The sequence below is a fragment of the Stegodyphus dumicola genome, chromosome 5, assembly GCF_044657685.1.
Source record: "Stegodyphus dumicola isolate Sdum_Otavi_A_Nest chromosome 5, ASM4465768v1".
NCBI lineage: Eukaryota > Metazoa > Arthropoda > Arachnida > Araneae > Eresidae > Stegodyphus > Stegodyphus dumicola.
In genome coordinates this window covers 176,046,941-176,073,092 of record NC_140772.1, presented here as the reverse complement: position 1 = coordinate 176,073,092, position 26,152 = coordinate 176,046,941, and the positions used below count along the sequence as shown (strand labels likewise).

Sequence of the window (26,152 nt, the reverse complement as noted above, 5' to 3'; positions counted from 1 at the left end):
AATAAAATGAAATCATTCCACATGATTAATAAAGTGGTTCTTAATAAATGCAAGAGAAGCACGCCAGCTTTAATAAGAGAAATATCCATTCAAGTTTATTTCGATTTTTGTTTCTAGCGGAAGGAAATCTTGAAGTCTATTTGAGTATCTTCGTTATCGAAATTGTAAAGCTCCATTTCTTAAAGTGGTGATACAGGATCACCAACAGTTAACATATACATTGCGAAACTTGCATTTCTAAAGAACTGCACAATTGAGTTCCGTTTCTAGTAATACGAACATATTCGCTGGAATAAATGTGATTGTTACACATTGCAATGAAAAATCAGAGACATTAACCAATGAAACTGTGCAGTGAAGTAAGATAAAAGAAATATTCAAATACCACGCTGTTTATAACATCGTGTAATTACTACAGATGAACATCGAGAGGTGCGGCAAACTGATTACAGGAAGCTTTGCTTTAACACAAATATGGTCGTTAACGAATTCCCAATAAATTTGATGACGTTTCCATAACATGTGTGTTTCTATATTTGTTAAAATATTAATCCGCGAGCTTTATTCAGTTCTATACTCAGGGTTCAGATAATTAAGACATATCTGAGACTCAGAACCTTCGTAGTCTATAGTCTAAGCATACAAAATGATGGCGAACGGTCGGAAGGCAGGGGGGAAACCTAGAAATAACCACCTAGGTGCATATCCAGCATTACGATTACCTACGCCATATGCATCATCATTTCACAATGGCTTGGCCTATGTGATTACGGTAAAGCCTCGAGGGCTATCTGCCTAAGGGGAGGGATGCCATCATGGAGGACTTTCTAAGGAAATTGGCTCGTCTGCACGTTATACATGAGGAAAACCACAGAAACGCCCAACCTCGGACCGAACTACCAGTGTTCAGCGACTTTACCACACGCCCGCTGGTAGGCCTTAACAAGGCTGATCGGACGAGTAGTATTCTTTGAAAAGCTTTTTGTCCATTTGCATTTCGTACACAAGTGCTACTCATTATCGAATAAATGGCTGGTAAAATAACCTCAGAGCGTGTGGAGAATTTCGAACCGGCACTGTATTCATCAGATCAGACAGAAATTCTTTTATATCTGTACATGTATCAAAACGGTGCTTTCTTGGTCTATTTACAGTCAATGACATAAAACCGGTAATTAATTATTTGCACATTCTTCCTACGTATTTAAGTCAGCAGTTAGTCGGTGCCTTGATTATTTTCATTTCTTAAGAGCCGGGAAAAGAACACCTACGTATGCATGTGCTTTGAATGCGTGTGCAATTCTCGTGCTGAAAAAAAGAAACTTTATTAGCTCAAAATGGGCTTATCAGTCTCTAAACGGGATTTTGTTTTGGTTCACTATAAACAACATGCTTTCAGATTTTTGCCACCAAATATTATCGCTCTGTATTATCTTTAAAGAAATTAAATAATGAAGAATCTGCATGTAGTGTATTTTGTCCTTTGCATTGTGAAAAATCGACGGTACCTAGAGCCATCAAATTTTGAATAATGTACTCCTCCACCTGAACATGGGCACCCGGAAGCCCGAGTTCTTAATTTCGAATTTATTGTATTATTTATCGCATATTTTCTAAAACTGTAATGAATTTTTGATTAATCAACTCAACGATTTGAAAACGAGCACTGGCAACACTGTTCGGTATAAAACATTATTATCTACATCACACGAGACTGTTGCTATTTGAAAAAATGTAAGACACTTATGTTTCAATTTTAACTTACAAACTCGGCTCCATGAAAGCAATGTATTGCCGCGGCCGGAAATAAAATACTTTTATTTTTCCCTCGCTAGTGTGTTGCCATTTAATAAAAGCTGAGATATTTTCAAATTTAATCTGGATGGTTATTGAGCGGTTTAGAAGTAATAAATACAGTTCTTAAGAAAAAATTTTCTACTTTTTAATGTGATTGATTTAAATAAGTATATATTAACATCACGAGATATCTAATTAGAAATAATCAATATTTTTATGAAATGACACTGGGCTTATTAAAATCGTTATATATTTTTCTTTCTTATGATAATTATTTTAGGCGCCTGGCTGCGCGAGTGGTTAATATTTAAAGAAATAATATAGCTAATATAACAATACGTATGACAACCTCTAAAACTCTATGGAGAATTCTAAAGATGTGCTGTTTTTAAATATTTTGTGAGTTTGCTGTTGAATTGAATATGTGGCGTAAATGCAAAGAACGGGATATTTAATCAATAATATTAACACATAAAAAGTTAATAACAAAAAAGGGTTTGGGTGTTTTTTTTTTTTCCTCTAACCATCTTACAAAAAAATTTAATATTGATAAGCTGAATTGAGAAACGACTGAAAAAATATATATGCGAACACTTAACACTGCATCCGGAATCCTGAACATATGCTGCTGAAGCTTTTAAAAATTTTGTGAATTTGTTATTGAACTTTATGTGGCGTAAGTGCGGAGGAAAATAATGCTTAATAATAAAACTAAAAAGACAAAAAAAGAAGGTCTAAGCAGGATTGAGCTGATAGACTTCTAGCTCAACGAGAGTGTAAAAAACTTTAACAAACCCTTTTGGACCAGCGTTAAAATCTGACGCCTTTCAAATTTTTGAAGGTGGATATTTTTCTCGGGGTATCAGTTTTCAAAAATATATGTTTTAACTTTATGTGTGTAAAAACATACAATGTTGTACATGTTGTTAGGAAAAGTAAAGATCTATACATGATAAGCGAGTCAGCTCTCATTAATGCTATTAACCGAAAATGGTATTGATATTGTCGTAGAAAACAAGAAAAGGATGTAGTATGTATTTTGGGGCCTTCCGTTCGCCATCTTTAAAATAGGATAACTTGTACCAGCTCGGGGAATAGGCAGGCGACATGCTTGTTTTCGTGGTTTTCCGCATGTGTGACGTAGATACGAGCCAGTTTCCCTTAGAAAGTCTTCCATGAGGGCATCCCTTTCTTTAAGCAGATAATCCTCGTATGCTTTGCCGTAATCAAATAAAAACAAACCGATAATCTGTAAGCAAAGCGTTCCAAGTTTCAATTCCACAAACAAAATTTTGCACTATAAAACAATGTACTCTTTTAAAGGAAATGCTGATCAGTACAGAATTAATGAGGACGTAAAAGAAATTAAATACTTAATAGAATGTGCAGAACTTAGGATAAATCGAATTAACCCCGAGAAAACAACAGAGTAATCACTAAAAAGAGAAATTCCTCCTGGCATTGCAGAAGGCTTACAAAATAAAGTGTTTCCAGGAGCAAGTAAACTGTCCTGCTCATAATCAATCTTAAGCGACAGTTTTGGAATAAATTTTATTTTCTCCCTTCCGCTGGATATCAAGAATTGGGGGAAAAGACTATTAATTATCTTTTTTTTTTTTTTTTTTTTTTTTTTCTTTCCTGGTTTTTTTTTTTTCTACTGTTGTATTATACGTAGTCATATCAGTCAGTTGATTAACGTTTAAACTTCCAGATTAAACTTTAATGGAAGTTTATATGTTTTGCTTTAAAGATAAGTGATTTTCTTTAGTTAGAATTATTACGCTATAAATGAACTTGCAGATTTTTCCCAGATATCTGTGCGTTCAGATGTTACTATAATTAATATGGAACTTTTTAAATTCGTTTCTAACCAGGGTTTTCGCGTTACAGTTTCGTGTCACTTTCCACCCTGCTTCTGTCCTCGAATTTCCCGCAAATTTCTTATCTCCTTGAACTGTTTGTATATGAATTTAATTCATATATGCGTGTGTGTATGGATATATTGTTACGAAAATGTCCAGGCGCGGTAAGATAGCTTCCCCGCAAAGCAAGTTTAGGGTTGCCAGAAAATGGCAAGGGAAGCCAGGGTTGCCCATTCGCCGACAAAATTGGCGATATGCCATAGGCGGATGGAGAACCTTCTGGAACGAATTCTTACTGGTTTAGCTCAGAATGTTCTCGAACGCAAGCCAAAACTATATAAACCCTGCTGGTATGTGGAGAGTTAGTTAGTCCGTGCAGAGCCCATCGAGTTGATAGTCAGTCAGTGAGTGCCGAGTGGGTCGCCGAGTGCACCGAAAGAGTCTCTTAGTGTATCGCGGTTAGTGCATCGTCGAGAGAGTCTGTTGAGTTCCGGGAACGACTGAACCGAGGAATCGGGAGCTGTACTCTACTGTATCGTCGAGTGCATCGCGAGTTGTAGCGTGGAGAGTCTCGAGAGTACATGGAGTTCCGAGAGCGACCGAGCAGAGTCGGGAGGTGTACTCTGGTGCTTTGCAGTGAAGCTGCCATAACCTTTATTGTCTGATCGTGTGAAGGCTGCGACACTGAGTTTCAGCGTGTTTATAGCAGATCTTCGACAACTGTGTAAACGTGTTATTGGAGCTGTTTTGAATAATACTGGCCAGTAAAGTGCGTTTCTATACTTCATCGAGTGCTTTTGTCATTATTCACTCCATATCCGCACGAACACCGTAACTAACGTAGCAATATAATATATCTACATTTCTAAAAATAAATTAATAATGGCCCATTAACTCCTCTTTTAAATTTGACTTCTTCATTCTAAAAATAGCAGAGCAATAAATTTTGTAATATAATCTTTACTTCCTATAATTCTAAAAAATGATCCCTCATTTGATCTCTTTTGCACAATTATTCCTGGAATGCGATGAAATCTTAATCCAGCATTCGAATATTAATCTGTTATATATCTGAAATTTAAATCGCTTTAACATTCTTGTAATCCTAAACATTCCTGTAATATGATCAGAAATATAATGTGTTTAATATAATTATAACTTGATATAAAAGCTCTTTGCTGCACAATCTCGCTCTGTTTTGATAGTCCCTTTTTTTTTAATCCCCTCCCCCGGCCTTTTCGCTTCTTCTCGTTTGTAAAACTTAATTAGCTGCTTGGTTTTCTCTATTGTTTCAGAAATGTAATACATCATAGATAAATACTGGTGGGCTTATTCGCGGCCGTAATGTGCTGATGGGAAAAAAATATCTTTCAAGAATGTTAAAAAATAAATTATGGGTTAGTTCACGGCCTGTTTGTCTTTAAATCATTCATCTTTCTACTACGTAGCTATGCTATCGCCACCCGGTCATCAGTCAAAGATACCAACTATGTATTCTCGTAAATTTTATCTCAACTACTACAACGATTGCCAGAAATCTCTTTATGTCAGAATGTTAACTAATTATGATTAGTTTTCATTACATACGAAATTTAAATGTTCATGCATTATATGTTTAAAATTCAATCTTATTTAGGTAATACATTGCAACACTATGTATTCAGGTTATAAAAAACATATGGAGCCTGAAAAACTATGTTTTTCTTTTACAAGAAAAGTAACTAAGTTTTTATTCAGAAAAACAAAGCATTTTTAGTTTAAATTGGAACATAAACAACTTCCTTTAATTGGAAAGAGAAGTATTTCTTCCGTAATTTCTTTTAAACACAAAGCAACAATATTTTTATCTATAAAATTTATTTTCAATTTATATTAATCGTTTGTAAAAATAAATCCTTTATTGCAAACGGGGCGGTGAAATATCTTTTAACGAATACTCTAGCTGTGTGCTCCTGCAGGGTTATGTGTCTTTTGCCATAAAAAAAAATTAAATTCTTTCTTCAAAACTTAGTGTAAGCAATGCTCGTAATCCTGAAATAAAATTGAAGATTCAGTAATATTGCATTAAATTGAATCATTGCTTCTAATATTTCTCTTCCTATATCATATGTCAATTCGCTTCTGTTGTGCTTCAACTAGTTGATGGGGTGAAACAGGTATCCTGTTTTAATGAATACTGTTGCTGTTGTTGTGACTTATCTCACTTGTCTGACAATAACATCCGAACAAGCCCACGAAATTTATCGTGGCAAGGAGTCTAAGATTGCGCCTGTCGTTTTGGCAAGAGCACCCTGTCTACTGTTAAAAAAGAGAAAAAAGAAAAAAATCTACGAAAAGACTTTTTTCGCTTATTATTCGAATTGTAATTTCTGATCTAATGAATTAAAAAAGTGCAGCTCCGTCATTAATAAAAAAAGCTTTTCATAAAGACAATTTCGATCGATTTCTAAACCTTTCGCTAAACATTAAATCGTTGATTAGATAATAAAAATCGCTTTCTCTAACCTTTAATTTATTCGAATAATGTTATTCGGTAAGATAATTTATTTCTCCTCGAAAGGGTTCTAAAAACCTTTTAATGTTGTTGAACTTGCTGGAAACCCAGAGTAACGGTATCTCGGTTTCTTAGCAGAAACATATCATAATATTATAGTGCTATGTACGGATCCCAATTCCTGGATCCATGAAGACAATAAGATAACTTAATATATCATCTTAAAAGTTTGAGTAAAATAGAAAGTTTGAAATATTATTATTATTGTTTTAAATCGTCAGCCTGGCGGATTTCAAAACATCTGGAATAACAAAAACCAATCTCTGCAGCTTGGTGGAAAACAAAAAAGTTTTAAAGTAAAATTAGAATATTAAATTTACACGGCAATGCAATGCGCGCTTACAAGCTTTGGCTTCGGCCCTCAGTTTCCGCTAGCACTTACGGCTAGCAAAGCTAAAGCTGATCCATGTAACTTGCACGTTGGGAAAAAATTAACGAGACGGTCAGCGATAGCTCTCTCTCTCGAACTCGAACTCAAGAACTCTATACTTAAATACATTAGTTAATTTTCATTTTGGTGGCAGCCAATGAAAGTGAGAGTAAAGACAAAATAATAATAAGGTAACCGATCAACAAACAATACCCCATTGTGACTTCTTCTGTTCATAGGTACGTAAAACGGTCAAGCTCAAACTATGAAAGAATGTATATTGTACCATACTGTGTTAATACAAAATAGTGTTTTTAGTCATGAAAGAAAGGATACAAAATATTAAGAATTTTTCGAAATGTTTCTTTTCTAGTATTTTGTATATATTGATCACCAGAATACTGTAGTGGAAATAGTCTTTATCTTCCACCAGTATAATGTTAATGCGCCTTTGTGAATTTTTGTTATGTCGACGTAGAAATTTCTGGAAAAATTACAGAATATAAGGTGAAATCAGCATTTCGATGTTCCCGTCTAAACGGTGAGATGTGCTACACATCTCAAAAGTCGATGCCAAAAACAGAGGAATTTTAACAACGATAATGTTTTCCAATAATCTGTACTCCATCACGGATACTTCATCCAACAAGTTTGGATTTCTTCTTATGGACTAAACAAAGAGTGATTTTTTCATAACAAGTGATGGGTACTCAAAAATTTACTGATGAGAACTTTCAAACTAATAAAGATCAAAAGCATTTATTCTATCAAGTTACATAAAGGCAGAGGTAACAAAAGCAGCACGGAGCCAATGTGTGTCTAGTGAAGAAAGGAGATTCTTTTCAGCATATAACCGGCAAAGTATGAAACACCGGCATTCTATAGAATGCCTAGTTATTGTATACAATGCCGGGCGATTTTAGGCAAAGTATGAAATATGAGAATTTTTACATACTTTCCCTAGGCATCGTATATAATTCCTAGGCATTCTATAGAATGACAAATGAGTTTTAGTCAGAGTATGAAAGAAAGGTCATGATAAGTTTATTATTTAAAAGATGTTCATTCCTCAGAAACACAAATATTATTTTGAAAAATCAGGAAGAGTGCCATTAAAAAACTGTTATTCGAAATATGTAAAAATAATAGTGAGATGATCTTGATACAGCATAATAAGTCTGCTATCTGACTGAGACTGTGAGTCCGTAAGATCTATCTGACAATGGAAATTATATTCAGAAACAATCATAAGTTTCACATTAATGGCCTTTTTTAATACCTTTTTGTTTTTCTGGCAGGGCTCACAAAGGCGGTTGTACAGTTCAATATCATGACGTGTAGCGTTTTTGTAATTGGTTGAACATTCTTTCAACATTTTGTCACGTCTGTGTCCAGTACACAAATGAGTGTTCATGAAATACGGAAAATATCTCAGCGTCCGTGACGTAATACTGTATAGTACCGACGCTTTCTATAACAGAGTAAATGAATATACTTTTGTTTTCCACAAACATCACATCTCCTTTTGTAAAAGAAATACAAATAACATTAAGCAGCCAGTAGTTCCGTGGTTCCTTCTTGGTAGTCATTTTGGCCTTTTTACATCAATTATTAACTTCTGGTACGTAGTTTCGGTTCTTCGAAATGAGTCGGAAATATACTTCGCCTGTTTGTAATTTGGCATTCTGTAGAATGCCTAGGAAATGTGTGAAATATTTACATACGTTTCATACATTGCCGGCTATTTTAGGCATTATATACAATGCCTAGGCCACGAGTAAATTGACTCGCGAACAAAAAGTATCTTGGATATTGAACAGTGTATCCAGTTACGAACATACAAGTAGATAGTAAATATTTTTCAGGGCTTTTTTTTGAGATAACTTCTGATATAAAATTAACTCTCAGAAACTTCTGAAAATATCATATTAATATTTTTTGCTTAACTTTCATAAATAAAGCCTAGTAGCATGTGATTTATAAGACTATGAATTCGATCCGAAAAAATTTTGTCCAGACTGTGTGGAAGAAGAAACTTTGAGGACTTTTGACGCTAAAGGTAATTTTCTTTTATTTATGAAATTGTGGCTCTAGGCAATTCAACGACAATGCAGTGACTCACTTTACAAACATTTAGAGAGTAAAACTCTAACTAATCACATTGGATAATTTTTGAGTGAAATGGAGGCCCAATGCAACAAACCCAACACGCAGAGTTGAGTGGTGGTAACAGAGATAAGAATGAGAGAGAGAGAAAAAAGTGCCCCAGAAAGATGATCCTTTTATGGAAGATGAGTCATCATCAAAGCAATAATGTTTCTTCCTTTTTTTTTTTTTTTTTTCTCATCTGAGTTTTCCTCTTATTTTATCTATTCAATGTTGTGTTTGTCATTTTTTATCTTAATTTTAATGATTTCGTTCGGTTTGCTGTCTTCAACTTATGACTTCAACTTATCAGGAACGAATCATATTCGTGAACCGATATTTGACTGCAACAGAAATATTTTCGTAGCAGACTTTTTTAAAATTGACTTTCTGTTGATTTTTTTATCATGATTCTTCCTTCATGTCTAGATGAAAATACTTCGATTGCAATAATCAAATTTTATGTTCTTTCTACAGGTCTCGGGGTTCCTGAAAGCAAGATATGGGAACGTATCACAGCACTTGCCCAGGATGAGTCTTCTGCGGATTCAGAGATGGAAATTATTCCAATCTTATACGGAGAAAGGTACTTGCCAGACGACCACAGAGCACTTGTTAGGAACATTGACCCTCACTGTCTGGGTCTGGGAAAGGTTTCTCGTAGCCTCTTCCGCGGCTTGATATCTAATTTACGTTCCATGATGCCCAGAGAAATCTTGATCGAGGCAGGCATCAATAGAATCATCGGTAGTGGCACTGCTCTAACTAAGAATCCAGTTCTACAGAGAGAGTTGGAGACGCAATATGACTTGCCAGTCGTCTATGGCACAGGAAGTGATGCAGCCGTCGGAGTGGCTCTGGCTGTGTTACCATACTTGTGATGAAATTGCAGATCTTTAAAGGATACCTTCTAGTCAGAGACAGTCCAATTCTGGTCTGAAGGTGCTTGTGATTGCGTTCTGAAATTCGCAAGAAACATCGAGATTTTTAGAGCTGTTAAGTTTGCTGAGTTTACTTTTACAAGATTTGCGCAAGTTCCTCCAGATTTAACTATCGTTAATTTTTGGCAGCCAGAGACATGACTTTATTTACTTACCAGCATTTCCTCATAATTACTCTCATCCACTTCTAAGATCTTCAGCTTATAACATGCCGACAATCCACAGTAAAGTACCGAATTTGGAATCATATCAAAACACTGAAAAACCAGTTATGTGCATAACTTGGCCAGTTTAATTCACAAACTGTTATTACTTTTACACTTCTACAAAAGTTATGTTTCTTGCTATTTCCGATTGTGTTGAATATATCATTTTTCATATAAAATACTAATACCTAAATAAAGTTGCTTTTTTATTCTCAGTGGTCAATATTTTCTAACGGACTCGCAGATGTCTTTGATGACTGCTGCTTATCCCGAGTCTTTAAATGAGAAGATGCTTGTGAATAATCATTGAAGGATTAGGAATTGCATCTCTTATTGGCCACAGATCCAGTGGATACAGTAAGACTTGGTTCAGCTACATCTAAATTTTCATCGAAATCTCTCCAGTTTACCCTTCTATAATTTCTAGAGAAGATTTCCACTCTGACGGATTTTAAATGCATTTCTTCTGCACAAACACTACAGTTACTAGCGTCCGTGTCTTAGCTACGATTGTATTAGGTTATGTTAAGTTAACTAATTAAGGCAAAGCAACTCGAGGGTTACCTGCCGATTAGGAAAGATGTCTTTCTTAGGGAAGTTTTTAAGAAAATTACCTGATTAGGCATGAGCATCAAAGGCTCATTAGATAGAATACACATGAAGAAAACCACAAAAATCCTAATGTAGCCGGCCTGTTTGCTAGAATTTGAAGCCGCGTCAAACTAGAAGTGATCAGGACTTTACCGCTCGGCTGGCTAATAGGCCCACCTAGGACTGAAACCACTGATTTGATACGAGAGAATGATAAGCTGACCACTCATTTGTCTTACGTGTAGAAGTGTACTGGCTATTGATCTTGTAATATTAATTTTAATTACATACCATTTTCAATTTTCTGACTTTTGTTTCTCTTTATTCCATTTAAAAATTGATTTTAGATGTATTAACTCTTTGAGGGGCAGGAAAAAGGCAATTAACTTTTTCAGCAAAACTCTTGTTTTATTCACTATATCAGGTGTTAAGTGAAATTATTTGCGACAATTACACATATTGTCTCCAAGACGCGTGGAAAAAAATGACCACTTCTGGTGGTTAGTGTCAGTGACCACCAATACATCCCTACAAATGGTACTACTACTCTATGGTACTTATGGAAACAGTTTTTCTTTTCCAAGCAGAATGCAACTTTACATGTGTTGTATTCCCACATTGTTCTTACAGGCATTTTCTTGGTGCTACAGAGTGTACATCGTGGTGATGTTGTCGTCGATGGCTGATGCTTATTTTCTTGAAGACGAATTGCTGCATCAACTACTGGCTTAAGTTTCTTGATTGACTTATGTTTCTTGATTGCCATCTAGTCTTCAGAAATGCAACTTCAGAAACGGTCAGTCTTAAAACCACACACATTAATAAGTAAGACGTTCAATATCAAGTATTCACATGGTTTTATTTACTGTGAAATTATAGTATCGCAGTTTTTATTCTATCATTGCCATTTTGAACAGCTCATTTTAAGTGCAAAATTTTTCATTGCGTACCAGCAGTAACTATCTTCGACTCTCTCTCTCTCTCTTTTTTTTTTTTTTTTTTTTTTTTTTTAATGTGTCAAGATCTACGTACTAAAATCTTGATATTTAACATATTCACATTGCGTCTTGTGAACTAATTAATAAGTAACAGTGAGGAAGCATAACATATCAACATGATATTTATTAAAAAGTACCCTCAGAAAAAAATTAGATTTTATTTTATTACCTTATCATTAATGATAAGTCCGTGTTTGCATATCTCCAACCAAACGTTTATAATTTAGTGTGCATCAAGAAACTCAGTAAGTAAACAACGATGAGTACTTTAAATATGAAAAAGGAAAATTCACCTAGGTATGTAGATCCAAAACAAAAGTAAATATATTCGCTACATAAGTCTTTTTAATTTCTACAACCTGCCGAAAGCGGGGGTTACGTCATTAACGCACTGTTGCGCGTTTCGCAAAGTTAACTTTCTACGAAGAAAATGGGTTAGGTTGTAGAGTCGATGTATTCATTTTGGTAGCACACAATGTTGACTCTATGTAGAAGACGAAGTAACGAATACTCGCTATGTCTTTGAAGATTAAATACTCCAGAAGAAGGTTTAAATAACCTTTTTATTTGAATTAAATTAAAACAGATGCACGCACTTGGTGCTCACATTTCACCACCACTTGTGGCTAACTTAAATTTAACAGAAAATAAAAATGCAACAAATCATTAATAAATGTGAATGCCTAACGACTAGCTCCTTAGCTTAACTAATGTTAAATTGGCTGCAAACGGCAAAGCCGAGCCTAGGAATATCAATATGAATATGACGGGTGTCTAACACTGACTTTAGAGAGCTAATTTCAAACACGCAGCAGAAAATCGGAACTAACTCCGCTATTACTCATTTTCGAATTCTTGAAACGCAGCTTAAATACTGCTTCTGAAACACGCTTAGATTAACATACTACGTCATTACAAATTTACATTCCGGCAGGAAACTGAAATCAGGTGGGAAAGGAAAGCAAAACTAAAAATAAGTTATTAGAGTAAAATAAAGTCCTTGCAAGGTGTAGTTCAGATTAAGAAAGTAAGTATAATATATACGAACCTAAATATTATTGCAATTAAAAGGGGAAAATGAAACAAATGTTAATTGAAAGGATTTCTATTACTGCTTTATAAGCACACGGCACAACTAATTTTTTTTAAATAGCTGATGTCTTTTGCTTAGGATAATATCAGACTTATTAAACGTTTCGCTGTAAAGAGTGCAAAGTTTTTCAATACCCCACATGATGTGTGCTGTTCTTTCTCCATTTCAAAATCGGACAGCTCCTGTGCCGCTTTCAACAAGTCGTTCAAACTTCTTATCCGGCTGCTTTCACAATTGGCTGGTGTCATCAGACATCGAAATTTCACGATCGTCATTTTCGACTAATCGTTTAACTTCTTCAACTTCCATATCTGAAAATCTTTCGCCACATATTGCTCTTACAATTTGCATGATTTGCAAAAGCAATACTCGGCTTCTTCTTTCTTGACTTCATTTTCAATTAATAGAAATCTTTTAAATTTCTTGATAACTTCTGGCCACCGTTGATGCCAGTACGCAGTGATTGTTAATATGTTGTCGCAGATCCTCATGTGAATTTTATCAATTCTGTGCAGTGTCTTTTGTTGTATTGCTTTAAAAATGCCGTTAGAATTTCGTGCTTTCCATCGTTTATTGTTTTATTCGTAGAAATGTATATATGCCTGATATAATAGATTTTGAATGTTTTTTTATCATTTATTGATCGATTGGTAGGGTTAAGGAAGTGAAGAGTTTAATATTAAAGTTTAAAAAAAAAATAAGTTTAAAAAATGTCATAAGATTAAAGAGATATATGTCATAAGATTATAAATGATTGTTATAAGATTATAAATATAATAAAATTAAAGGGAAATTGCAATCTGATTTTAGAATGCACATTTTAGATGAATACTTAAAACAGTTTTCAGCTAACGATTATAATAAGTATACTAGTTGAAAAATAAGTTCTCTAAAACTAAAGCTCATTTAATTTCAAATGAGTTATTCAGAATGCCAGCACCAAGTAATAATAAGAATATTTGCTATGATAATATTATTTCATAGAATATAATTGCTACAGTGACACTTGTTCACATATTTGATAACGAAAAGAATTAATTATTCAAGACTTAGTTATTCATTTATTACAAAAATACATTTCCCCAAGAAGCTAGCAACAACTATTTCTCTTAAGCGGCAATATTTATATTTCACCAGGATGCGAAATGTGAGCAGTAAAGACTTTGATGAGATTTTACTTCAAAGTATTTAACAGTTTCCAGATATATTTCTTGGCTGTAGAATTCACAAAATAAATAATAAAGAGGCTAATCAGACACAATAAGCAATTTCTGAAAATATAGTTTTCAAAATGTTAACATCAACGTTAGAAAAATGTTATTAAAAATTTAAGTTTCTGCCTGTGAGAGAATAAATTAAAAAACACTGATAACGAAAGCAGTAATTGCCGTGTAACTTAATGACAATTACTGAGCTATGATGAAGAATTCAAAAGAGACTGTTGTAACTTACATCACAACAAGTTATAATTGTTGAGTGAGAAAGGAACGTGTATTTGAACAATATGAATATAATAACTTAAAGGAGATTTTAGAAAAAATTCGACAATAAAAATAGTGCGTCCAAAATCTTAAAAGCTATTGATTTAACTGCAAGCTAAAGAAACAAAAAATTTGGTGTGCAAAATAAACTTACGGGAAAGCATACTGAAGGAATTATTTGGATGTTATTTCAACGTCCCATTGCTTTTCTATACCGCAAAGTATGTGGAAACAAAGATTACCTTTTACTATAGAATTTATTGAATCTTTCTAGGAGGAAAAGGGAGATCTGTGTTAGAGCAATATGACTACAACTAATGATCCCTGGCCTATTATCTCCGTACCTGAAAACAGGAAAGTGGTGATTATTATGTGGGGTAAACTTCACATTAAAGAATATTTTTCATTCTTTTCACAAACTTTCAGTGAATGCTTTTATTCAAAGGAAATATCTTTAATAATGTAGCTGAATTTAATTATTGTAGGGAAAAAAAAAAAAGGAAAGAAAAGAAAGTTTTGACGCTTTTGACGAAAGTAAGAATGTAATTTTCTGAAGTACAGTGTTGATACTTTCTGCTTACAGCATTTTACCACATGGTATAATTTTTGTTATGCAATAAACATTTCAAACTACCCTCTTCCTGAGCGAAGTACAAAGCACTACAAGCGGCTAAATTCATCATTATCTCGGCCAAATTATTTCCCATCATTCTTTCATCTTCTCTACGAGCCTTTTAATCTGCCATCGTTTCCTCTTTCGAACCCTTCCTCTTTTCTGCTTTCAAGTAGAATAATGAGTGTTTCAGAATTCAGCCAATTGAACGTTTCGCTAACGAGGAAAGCGCTGCGCATAAATTGTGGACGATTTTTGGCACATTTTCGCTCAGCTTTTTATTTCTGGCTTAAAGCTGGACTTACAAATATGCAAAGAGAAAACCAGATTTCTGGAAGAAAACAAAAGGTTCACTCTTCCTGTGCATTTTGCGCTAGATTCTCACCGCTTTTGACGAATCTTAGTTTCAGAGAATTCAAACATTTAACTAACAAGGCAGGTTTTTAAATCCACATCGCTGAATTTGGCAAATTATAAACTTCTTCTGCAGTTTGAAAAACAAAGATATCAATCAAAATTAGCTGCGGAATAATAATCCGAAAGAAAAATTCAGAACGTTTTGATTACCAAATGCAGTGTTTTGAAAAGGAATATAAATATAAAGCATTGACTTTTATTGTTTTCTTAATGATTTATTATTTATACAGTGAGCATTCTGAAAAGAAGCCATGTTAATTACCATAAGCTTACTATTTTATCGTATTAATTATTGCTTATTAGTTACTTGTGAATGTTTGCTGTATATAAGGGAAATATTTGCTCACCATTTGAAGTTTCTGTTTACTAGTCTACAAATTGCTGATGATTGTTCATTTTAACTTCCTGCCAAGTGTTATATAGTATGAGTTTTTGAATATGAAACTTTAAGAAAACCCGTGCTTAAATCTTGTTGAAGTTGTATTTGTCACCCAGAATGCAGTTATTTGAAACCACCAAACTTATTAATGTTGTATAAATTAGTTGCCCTTTCGCGGTCATGTCGACAGTCTGTATGCACTCTTTATTTTGGAAAATAAGGTCCCAGATATGTTTTTAACGGCATTTAATTTACTAAATATGTTGCATAATCGAGAAAATATTGTTAAGAATTTTATTATTACTATTTTTTATTATTATTGTCTATTTTTCAAAAGTGTGTTTTTGTTTTATTATTGTGTGAAGTTGTAACTATATGTCTTTTCTTGTGTGGCAACAACGCTTCTGTAATTCTTCAATTTGAACTTTTGGATGTGTGCCAAGTTTGATGGCGTAATGCTCTGGTGAGAGCGTCGATTGATTGTGTAGATGAAACATGTTGTTTCAGAACGTTATTTCTTTAAAATATGTAAAATAAATGTTTTGTTTTCTGAACTCGGATTATGCAAACGTTATTTAGTTTCAACATAAAAGTTTGGCGTCCGTTTGACAGGACGTTTGTGTGATTTCGAGTAGTTTTGATTTAGGCGTTTTGTTAAAATGGAGTTGTTAAAGGCAAAACGTAAAAGTGAACGTACTTCGTTTACGTTAACTACGAAGATTGTGGAAGAAGAATTGCCTACTTGTACGGATCCTGAGAGATTGCAAGTGTTGTTGGGGCAACTAATTGACAAATTTGAACGCTTGGACAGTACTCAAAGCAGTGTTTTAGAACAAACCAAGGAAGCGGATTTCGAGAATGAATTTAATACGGCTGAAGGATACAGAGATTCCTTTATAGCTTTAAAGGTGAAACTTCAGAATAAAATTGGACAATTGAATTCGATGAATGTTACTACAGATATTGCTTCAGTTTCGATTTCGGATCCTAAAGAAAATAAAAACAGGAAGTTCAAACTTCCTAAACTTGAACTGAAAAAATTTTCTGGAGATGCAAGAGAATTTTTAGGCTTTTGGAGCCAATTCTCCAAAATTCATGAAGATGCGGATATTGTGCCGGAAGATAAATTTTTGTACTTAGTGCAAAGTGCAGTACCTGGCTCAAAGGCAGCTCAACTTTTGAACAGTTTTCCTGTTACCGCCGCGAATTATCCTAAAGCTATCGAGCAGCTGAAAGAAAGATTTGGTAGAGAAGACCTTCTGGTGCAGATCTATGTAAGAGATTTGCTTGGGCTTGTTACAAAGAATGCTACAACAGGCAGAACGGCGTCGGACTTAGGAGTACTTTATGATAGTATAGAAAGTAAATTACGAGCGCTGGAAAGCTTAGGACGCACCAAGGAAAAGTTTGCTGATTTCTTGGGACCTTTAGTGGAGTCATGCCTACCTGAGAATATTCTGCGTGCCTGGGAGCGGAGTCGAACTTCTGAACAGACACAGGAAAAGAGTTCTGAAAGAACGCTTGAAAAACTAATGTGTTTTTTAAGGCATGAAGTAGAATCGGAAGAAATGATTAGATTAGCACAATCAGGATTTACTCATTCTGTTAAGCGTCTTAATAAAAATGTTATTTCAGGTAATTCAGATTTAGCAACAGCTGCCGCGCTGGTAAGTACAAATGAAACCAGTAAAGGTAAGCAAAATGTTTGTATATTTTGTGGTAAGCCTCATATGAGTGCTAAGTGTTTTAAAGCTGAAAATATGAGCTTAAATGAAAAGAGGCAACTTGTACAAAAGAAAGGTGTTTGTTTTTCATGTTTAAGAATTGGCCATTTAAAAAACCAATGTAAAGCCAATATTAAATGCCCCATTTGCAGTTGTGATCATATAAAATTTATGTGTCCTCAGAATGTTAGTTCTGTAAAACAAAATGACTCTAAGTTGGATGTTTCCCTTTCTAATAACAGTAAGAGCGAGAAAGTTTATTTGCAAACTTTATGTGTTCTAATTAAAGTTAAAGATCGAGAGAGAAAAATTAGAATTCTCTTGGATTCGGGATCCCAACGATCATACGTTGGGGAGAAAATTATGAAGCGAATGAAGGCTGATCCTATTCGACAGGAGAAAGTAATTCATGGTTTGTTTGGGGGGAGGGAAACTGCGCCTGTAACCCATTCTGTTTTTGCTATTGACATAAGCAGTTTAGATAACACTTTTAGGTGTTGTTTTGAAGCTTTTTCTGAAAAAAAGATATGTGGATTTGTTCCAACAATCAAAAATGCTGAGATTATAGAGGAATTGAAAAGCAGGAAAATTGAGGTCAGTGACACATTTTGCGAGGAAAGTGAAATTGATTTATTGATAGGTGCAGATGTCATTGGTAAACTGTTAACTGACGAATACCTAGAATTACCCTCTGGTTTAACTGCAGTCAAAACAAAACTGGGTTGGACGGTTATGGGTAAAGAAAATGATACTGTCAGGGATAATGCCCTAATAAGTCTTTCTTTACATGTAAATAATGCTTCTTTGAAATCTTTATGGGAGCTTGAAGTTTTGGGTATTTCCGACCCGACGGAAAATAGTAAAACGAAAAATCTTCATTGCGACTACGAGATTGATTTTCAGAATAAATTATCTATTCGGCCCGATGGTAGATATGAATTAGAATTACCCTGGAAATGCGAATCTACCAATTTATCAGATAATAAAAGCATTGCTTTGACACGTCATCAAAAAATGATAAAGAGGGCAAAAGAAAATAATTCTTTGAAGGAATATCAAGAAGTGTTTAGAGAGTGGGAAAATTTAAATATTATAGAAAAGGTTCCGGAAAAGGAATTAAACAATAAATGCCACTTTTTACCACACAGACCGGTTATTAAGATGAATAGTGAAAGCACTAAGGTAAGACCCGTTTTTGATGCTTCATCTTGTGAAAAGGGAAAACCATCTTTGAATCAGTGTTTATTGAAAGGACCTAATTTAATAGAATTAGTCCCTGATATTTTAGACAGAATGAGATTTTTTCCTATTGGTCTGAGTGCAGACATAGAGAAAGCATTCTTGCAGTTAGGAATTTCTCCGAAGGATAGAGATTACTTGCGATTTTTCTATCCAAGTGATGAGGGAGAAATAGTGTATAGGCACTGCAGAGTAGTTTTTGGGGTTTCCTGCAGCCCTTATCTACTAGGTGCGTCTATTAAATATCTCTTGAATAATTGTCCATCTGACTTTTTAGATGTGGCTGACAAATTAAAAATTTCGTTCTATGTAGATAATTGTATTACGGGTGTTTACAATATTGAGGAACAAGAGGATTTAATTCAAAAGGCCAAAAGTCTTATGTCGAGAGGCAGATTTAATTTAAGGGGATGGGAGAGCAATGTTGCTTCCAAATATATTACAAAACATTCTGGGGACACACCTCTTTTAGGAATATTGTGGAATTTAGACAATGATACTTTAAGGTGTAATATAAATGTAAATATGATAACTTGTGATACTAAGGTAACTAAGAGACTGATTCTGTCTATTGTACAATCAATTTTTGATCCAATTGGAATACTTGCACCAATAACTTTGCTTCCAAAACTTTTGTTACAAGAAACATGGAAGTTGAAATTTTCTTGGGACGAGGTATTGCCTCATGATTTTGTAAGTAAATTTTTTGTGTGGTTATCTGATATACTTTTGTTGAAAAATGTGGCAATACCCCGATTCATTGGAACCTTTGCAACAGTTGAATTGCATGTATTTGTCGATGCCTGCAAATATGCTTATGCAGGATGTATTTTCGCGAGAAGTGTTGATTCATGCAGTGTAAAAATTACTCTCTTAAGAGCAAAATCTAGAGTAGCTCCTATTAAGAATTTGACGATTCCTAGATTGGAATTAATGTCCTGTTGCATTGGATCCCGATTATTATATTCTGTTTGTAAAGCTCTTAATGATTTTGATATAAATGTAACTTTATGGTGTGATTCCACAGTCGCATTATGGTGGATCAGAAATCCTGGTAATTGGTCAAACTTTGTAAGCAATCGTGTTAAAGAAATTACTAAGTTGACAAAACCTGAATCATGGAGGCATGTGCCTGGTAATATGAACCCAGCAGATGTGTTATCTCGAGGTTGCTCTGCTAAACAAATGATTAACTCGGAGTGGTTTAAGGGACCTTTCTGGCTAAGAGAAAGCCCTGAATTTTGGCCTACCAATATTGTTTGTCAGCCGAGCGAAGCTGACTTGGAAAAGAGGAAGGTAAAACTTATTAATGTTAACTTTTCAGAGGATACCACTCCTTGGTATGCAGAAAGAGTTTCTGATTATGAAAAAATGATTCGTGTAACCGGTTGGGTGTTACGTTTTATTTCTAACTGTAGGAAGAAGTCAAATTTGTGTAAAGAATCTAAACTAACTGTTGCTGAAATCATAAATTCCGAAAAAGTTTTGATTCGGTTGGTTCAAAGCTCAAATTTCCCTGACATCGGAGCTCTTAATCCACTTGATGTATTCATTGATAATGAAAAAATTATAAGAGTTAAAACTAGAATATTGGAACGCAAAGACAATTCTGAATTTTTAACACCAATTTTGTTACCGAGTAAATGTATCTTTACTACATTGTTAATTGAGTCAGTTCATAAGAAACATTGTCATGCTGGAACTCAAATGCTTCAATCTATTTTAAGAGAAAGATTCTGGATACTAAAACAACGTAAAACTGTGCGTAATGTGTTAAAAGGGTGTGTAATATGTCAACGATATAAAGCGAAACCGATGTCTTGCGAAGTGACTCCTCTTCCTGAAGATCGCGTAGGAGATTATAGGGCTTTTGAAATTTTGGGAGTAGATTTAGCTGGCCCATTGTTTTTGAAAAACGGTAAGAAGGTTTGGATGGCACTCTTCACATGCGCTGTGTACAGAGCAATCCATCTAGAACTGGTGACTTCGTTATCAACAGAATCTTTTCTTTTGGCTTTAAGACGATTCATAGCCAGACGTGGCAGACCACGAACCATTTATTCTGACAATGGGACTAACTTCCGAGGAACGTATAACGAAATGTCTAAACTTAACTGGGACATAATAGAGAATGAGGCAAAAATAAAGAGAATAGTATGGAAATTCAATCCACCAACAGCCTCCTGGTGGGGAGGTTGGTGGGAACGGCTAGTTCGCATGGTTAAAGAACTTTTAAGACGTTCTTTGGGAAAATCGGTTTTATCTTATGAAGAACTGGAAACCTTAATTTGCGATTGTGAGTCGGTAATTAATTCTCGACCTTTAACATATATTTCGGAGAACTCTGAAGATGCTATCCCTTTAACTCTGTCAATGTTTTTAATTGAAAATTGTACTTCGAATGTAGCAGATATAGATAAAATTGACTCTCAGCATTTTTTGAGAAGAATTAAATACCGCACAAAACTTCTTAAAGATTTAAGGAACCGTTTCCGAAAAGAATATTTGGGGCAATTAATAATGAAACAACCACAAAATAAAGTAACCCGGTTGCCTAAAATTGGGGAGATAGTCTTAATAGGCGATGATTTCAAAAAACGCTTGTATTGGCCTTTGGGTAAAATTATAGAGAAAATTCCTGGTCGGGATGGCAAAGTTCAAACAGTTAAACTAAAAACTCAGAATGGGATTTTCATAAGGCCCGTTCAGCGTATTTATCCACTAGAGATACAACTAAGTGAAAATTATTTAGTTGAAGAGCCTAACGTTAACGACGATAAGAAAAACGATCAGACTGACGTACAGCATATAAAACAGAAATTTACGTCGTCAGGACGGCTTGTTAAGAAGCCTAATGTACTAGACCTTTTTAATAGGATAACATATGTTTTTGAGTCGTTTGCCACTGACTCAAAAAGGGGGGAGGATGTTGCATAATCGAGAAAATATTGTTAAGAATTTTATTATTACTATTTTTTATTATTATTGTCTATTTTTCAAAAGTGTGTTTTTGTTTTATTATTGTGTGAAGTTGTAACTATATGTCTTTTCTTGTGTGGCAACAACGCTTCTGTAATTCTTCAATTTGAACTTTTGGATGTGTGCCAAGTTTGATGGCGTAATACTCTGGTGAGAGCGTCGATTGATTGTGTAGATGAAACATGTTGTTTCAGAACGTTATTTCTTTAAAATATGTAAAATAAATGTTTTGTTTTCTGAACTCGGATTATGCAAACGTTATTTAGTTTCAACAAAATATGTATGTGTCCACTGAAGTTATCAAATTTAACTGTGCAACGAAGAGTAGCTGAAGAAAATGACCATCTACAAAGCTGTTAGGCGTCATCAAATTAGTACAAAGCTGTTAGTCAGAAATGCACTAAGAAGCAATGAACTTTATACATGTATTTTCGTTTATCAATTGATTATAAAATTCAAAAAATATTGTAAACGAATTTCCGCCACATCTGATGGCATTTTTATCATACGTGATGAACAACACATTTATTTAAAATTTGCCTTAAGTATTGCTTCTTTAATCTATGTACCTCGGTCATCGTTTCCCTGCTAAAACTTAAATGATAAAGGCATGTTCTAAAACAGACCTTCGGAGAATCTGAGTACCCCAACGCTGTTTCTAGCAAATCGATACTGTTACTGAGTGTGAGAAACCTCAACGCTTGCAGTATGAGGTATGCAAATCATGTTAAAGCTACTGATGACGTGCTCTTTTTGCAATTAGTACTGTGAGAGGATACTTTATCCTAGGCAATCATAATTCCATAGGTACTTCTAAACCGTTATGTCCAGTGTTTTCCTACCAGTGTACATACCACTGGCAAAATCATTTCTAGCACATTACACCGCCTCAGACATACCAGCAGCATAATGCACCACGTCATCGAATACGGTAGTTCTAGATGTTCAGATATTCGAAATACTCTGGAAGGTGCCTTGGGGTACGGTGTTGCCATATCAACAGTGAACACAGCGATGAACTGGACACGTCGGTTAACACCTAAAATCTTATAGCAAGTTTTGAACAAATATAACATTCATCATCAAATGTTTCATATTATTTATATTTATATGAAAGCAGTGTAATCTGAAAGTGATTGATATTCGACAGCGTGTAAATGATAATTATTTCTTTATGTTCATAGCAATTAGATAACGGTGTACAACTTTGCAATTGGCTAAATTCTTCTCTTTCTTTCTCCCGTGGAGTTACTTAAAGGCTGCTGTCACACATTCGTTTGTTTCGGAAGAACTACTGTTCGGAACAATTTTTATACTTTGTCACAACAGCCAATCAATCACCTCAGATCGCTTTGGGGTTGACACAGGGAAAACTGGTTCTCCATTACAAACAAGCTGATATCTGATTAGTTGAAAACGAACAACTTACAATTTTTTTCTATTTCTTTCAATAGTAAACCAGGTAGAAAAATTATCCGAGACAGTTGTTCGTGTGAAATAAATGCGTGTGTGATATGGGCATTCCTTCGAAAAGGCACCCGCTCCTTCCATAGGTATCCAATTGCTTTTGTCATGATCAATTAACCCTAACCTAATCTAAACTTGAAGAGTTACACTTCGTTAATTTTCCAGCTAAGAATGCTGCAAAAACTTTTACTTGGTACACTATGTCCCTTGTACTACAGACAGACATGTGTACAGTTTCGGATTGTTCATTCTGAAGTAAAAGAGATACATACTCACTTTGTTCAAAATCGTTTTCATCATTTTCTATTTTTCATCGTATTTTCGTTTGTGTTATAAATTTAATCCATAATCACAGTATTCAATGTCTTAAAGAAATTAATTCTCAAGATCTCGTGTTATTACTGTAATAAGAGGCAACAAATGCAATAAAGTATTATTACCTTTGAAAAAAAAAGGAAGTTTTAGTATATTTTGCCTTCTGTTCGTTTTGTTTCAAAGAATAAATTTTCTTCATTTCTATTTAGTCTTTCTTATCGTCCCAAAAACATATATTTTTGGTTATTGAACTATTCATTTATTTTTCACATTTTGTTTCAAGAGTCGATTAAATGAGACCTCAGAATCGCATTTCAAATTTCAAAAGTTTCCAAATAATGCTGCATTTTCAAATATCATATTTTTAGTTTTAGGTTTTTTTAACTGCCTAGTTGCAGCGATTTAGCAACTACTCATTTATTCATTGTTTATTTTTAACAGAGCGCAGTGATTTGTATTTTCCCTTCACAAATACTGAACACTCAGGGTTGAAAGTCATTCTTTTCAAATATTATCTTCTGACGTCATTAGTGTCTTCAAGTGTTTACTTAACGTTACTTAACTATCGTTTCAGTCGCCATTAGTTTGACTGGCTGTTTAACAGATAATACGAAAAAACCGCGAGAGCTATCTGCGTTTGGAAAGAGAGGAATTTCTAAAAGAAGACTCGTAATCAGGTGACAGGTGACGGAGGACGGGAACGCCTGAAGTTTAACAGAGGTTAACAGGCATATGTCCCGCGTCCTCCCCTGGAGTTTATTTAATAATTATAAGTGTGGATACATGGCCATACAGGGGCAACTGTTCAACATCTGGCATTTGAAGTACATTTGAATTAACATACAGGCACGGTTAAAAAAAATAAATAAATAAATAAATAAACCTCTTAATAGGTTATAACATGGTTATATAAATGGTTAACATGGTTATATAAATGCTCTTAATAGGTTATATAAATAGTGTTCAATTTTCTTCTGCTCCCTTTGCAGTCAGAGATTAGATGGTAGAGCATTAGAGTGCATATGTCAGTGCAAGTAATGCATATAAGCCCTATTACTCTGGTTGACAGAGGTCCTGGCCATATGCTGCAATGGTGGTTATTACTTTGCAGATTTTATTTATGGCCGCTCTGTTTTTTGGCTAGGAACTTGTGAAATGCTGAGATATTGGCTGGTATCGAGAAGTGGAACTGTTCCATGAGTGGGCGCTGAAAGATATAATGGTCCGGTGACCCCTCACCCCCGAAAACACAGCGATCCGTGGTTGAGATGGTGCGGCGGTAAGTAATCCGGGAAGGGACCATGACCAGTAATGAAGTTGGTAAGGGGAGCAATTGCCATAAGGCGCTCCGTGGTTACTTTTGGCAAGAAGCTATGCGCTCTCCTTCCCCGCCCTGTTCCCATTCTCTTTGCCACCACTGGATAGCGGCATTTCGCAGTTGACTTTTGAGGAAAGATGGTGGTGCTGATACTGATATCGGTCTGGCATTTTGGTTCGAAGCAGCCTCCTTAGCGAGTTCATCCGCTGTCTCATTCATTACCCATGTTACCTGCATGGGCTTTTATCCATACTAGGTCAACATGTGCGTGCCGATTATCTTTTAGGATATGCTGCAGTCGTATGATCAGCGGGGAGGCGTGACTATGTTTGTCAAGAGCAAGCAGTGTCGACATACTGTCTGTATAAAGCTGCACATGTGTGAAGTTGTTGAGCGCCACGTATTCAATGGCAGCTGTTATGGCAACTTCTTCTGCTTGAAAATGCTATTATTTGGATTGAGGTGCCCTTTCCAATGGTGTGCAGCATGACCTTGCCTGTAGTATATAAAGGCACTACCTACACCCTCAGCAGTTTTCGAGCCATCTGTGTAGAACGCGTGCATATTAGGGCTTCCTTCTGGTTGACGTCGTGACGGTTTGAGGATAGTGTGAATGCCAAGTCCCTTGTGTGCTGGGTGGGTGTGGAGAGGAGTACATGGATGTTCGTAATTTGCAGGGCTATGTAAGGTGCCTGCAAAGGTTGCGTCTTTCTGTAGATGTATTACTTTAGTATATGGGGCCTCTAGCTCCGCTTGGATATGAAGTGGCATGATGCCTACCAAGCTGAGTGCTGCATAAGTTGCAGTGGTGCGGTAGGATCTGCAGAAACCTAGGGCGAATAGGCGCTGTAGTGATAGGAGTTGCCTAACCTTGAGTGCGGTCATGGGTTGTACCCATATAGCTGCCGCATAGAGTGCCACCTTCTCAGCTACAGTTTTGTAAAGTACCTTTTGAATGTGGGGATTCCGTCCCCAGTTCCGGCCTTGGAATTGTCGTGATCTCCTGGCAGTTGCAGATGTTTTAATCTTTTGTGCCTGGATATGCGTAAACCAAGTCAGACCTGGGTCCCATATTACCCCAAGGTATCTTAAAGTTTTTACGACCTTAATATTCCGGCCTTGTAGTTTGATACATGGACTACGTGTTGGATTTGTACCCTTTCTTGGAAAGATGATAGCAGTGGACTTTGCGGTGGATATTTTGAGTTTTAGCTCTTCGCAGAGGTTGGCAAAGATAGTGCATGAGTCACTGCCATGGGCTTCAAGCTCAGCGCGTGTGCGGCCTCTGACCAGTAATGCCGCGTCGTCCGCGTATGCAACTAACACAGTATGTTGTGGACACCTTGCCTCTAAAATTTTATTAAAGGTGAGGTTCCATATCAGAGGCCCTGCACAGGACCCCTGTGGACATCCTCTCACTTGTGTTATTGAAACAGTACTACTGTTGTTAGAGATCATCAGTTGCCGGTCTGCCAGATAGTTGTCCAGGACTTGATAGATATTTCTTGGGCATCTTGCCTCTCTGAGGGCCTGCCTGATGGCAGGCCACCAGAGGGTATCGAACGCACTTTGCAAATCTATCGATATAAAAGCCGTCTGGTAGCCCTGCGCTTTGTTCTGAATTATGACTTCATGGATTCGCTGCAGGGCATGAGTGGTAGAA

At 35.4% G+C, this 26,152-nt stretch overlaps 1 protein-coding gene and 1 long non-coding RNA gene across 2 annotated transcripts in view; one reads left to right on the top strand and one right to left on the bottom strand.

Annotated features, from left to right (window-relative positions):
* The window catches only part of LOC118186529 (sedoheptulokinase-like), an 83,890-nt gene extending 73,800 nt beyond the window's left edge, over nt 1-10,090 (top strand). The window contains exon 5 of the mRNA XM_035356646.2: nt 9,206-10,090. Coding sequence (XP_035212537.1) covers nt 9,206-9,609 — 404 coding nt within the window. The 3' untranslated portion in view covers nt 9,610-10,090. The remainder of the gene's footprint in view (nt 1-9,205) is intronic.
* LOC118186531 (uncharacterized) overlaps nt 1-26,152 on the bottom strand; it is a 141,239-nt gene that overhangs the window by 21,848 nt on the left and 93,239 nt on the right. The gene's annotated exons all lie outside the window — the stretch shown is intronic.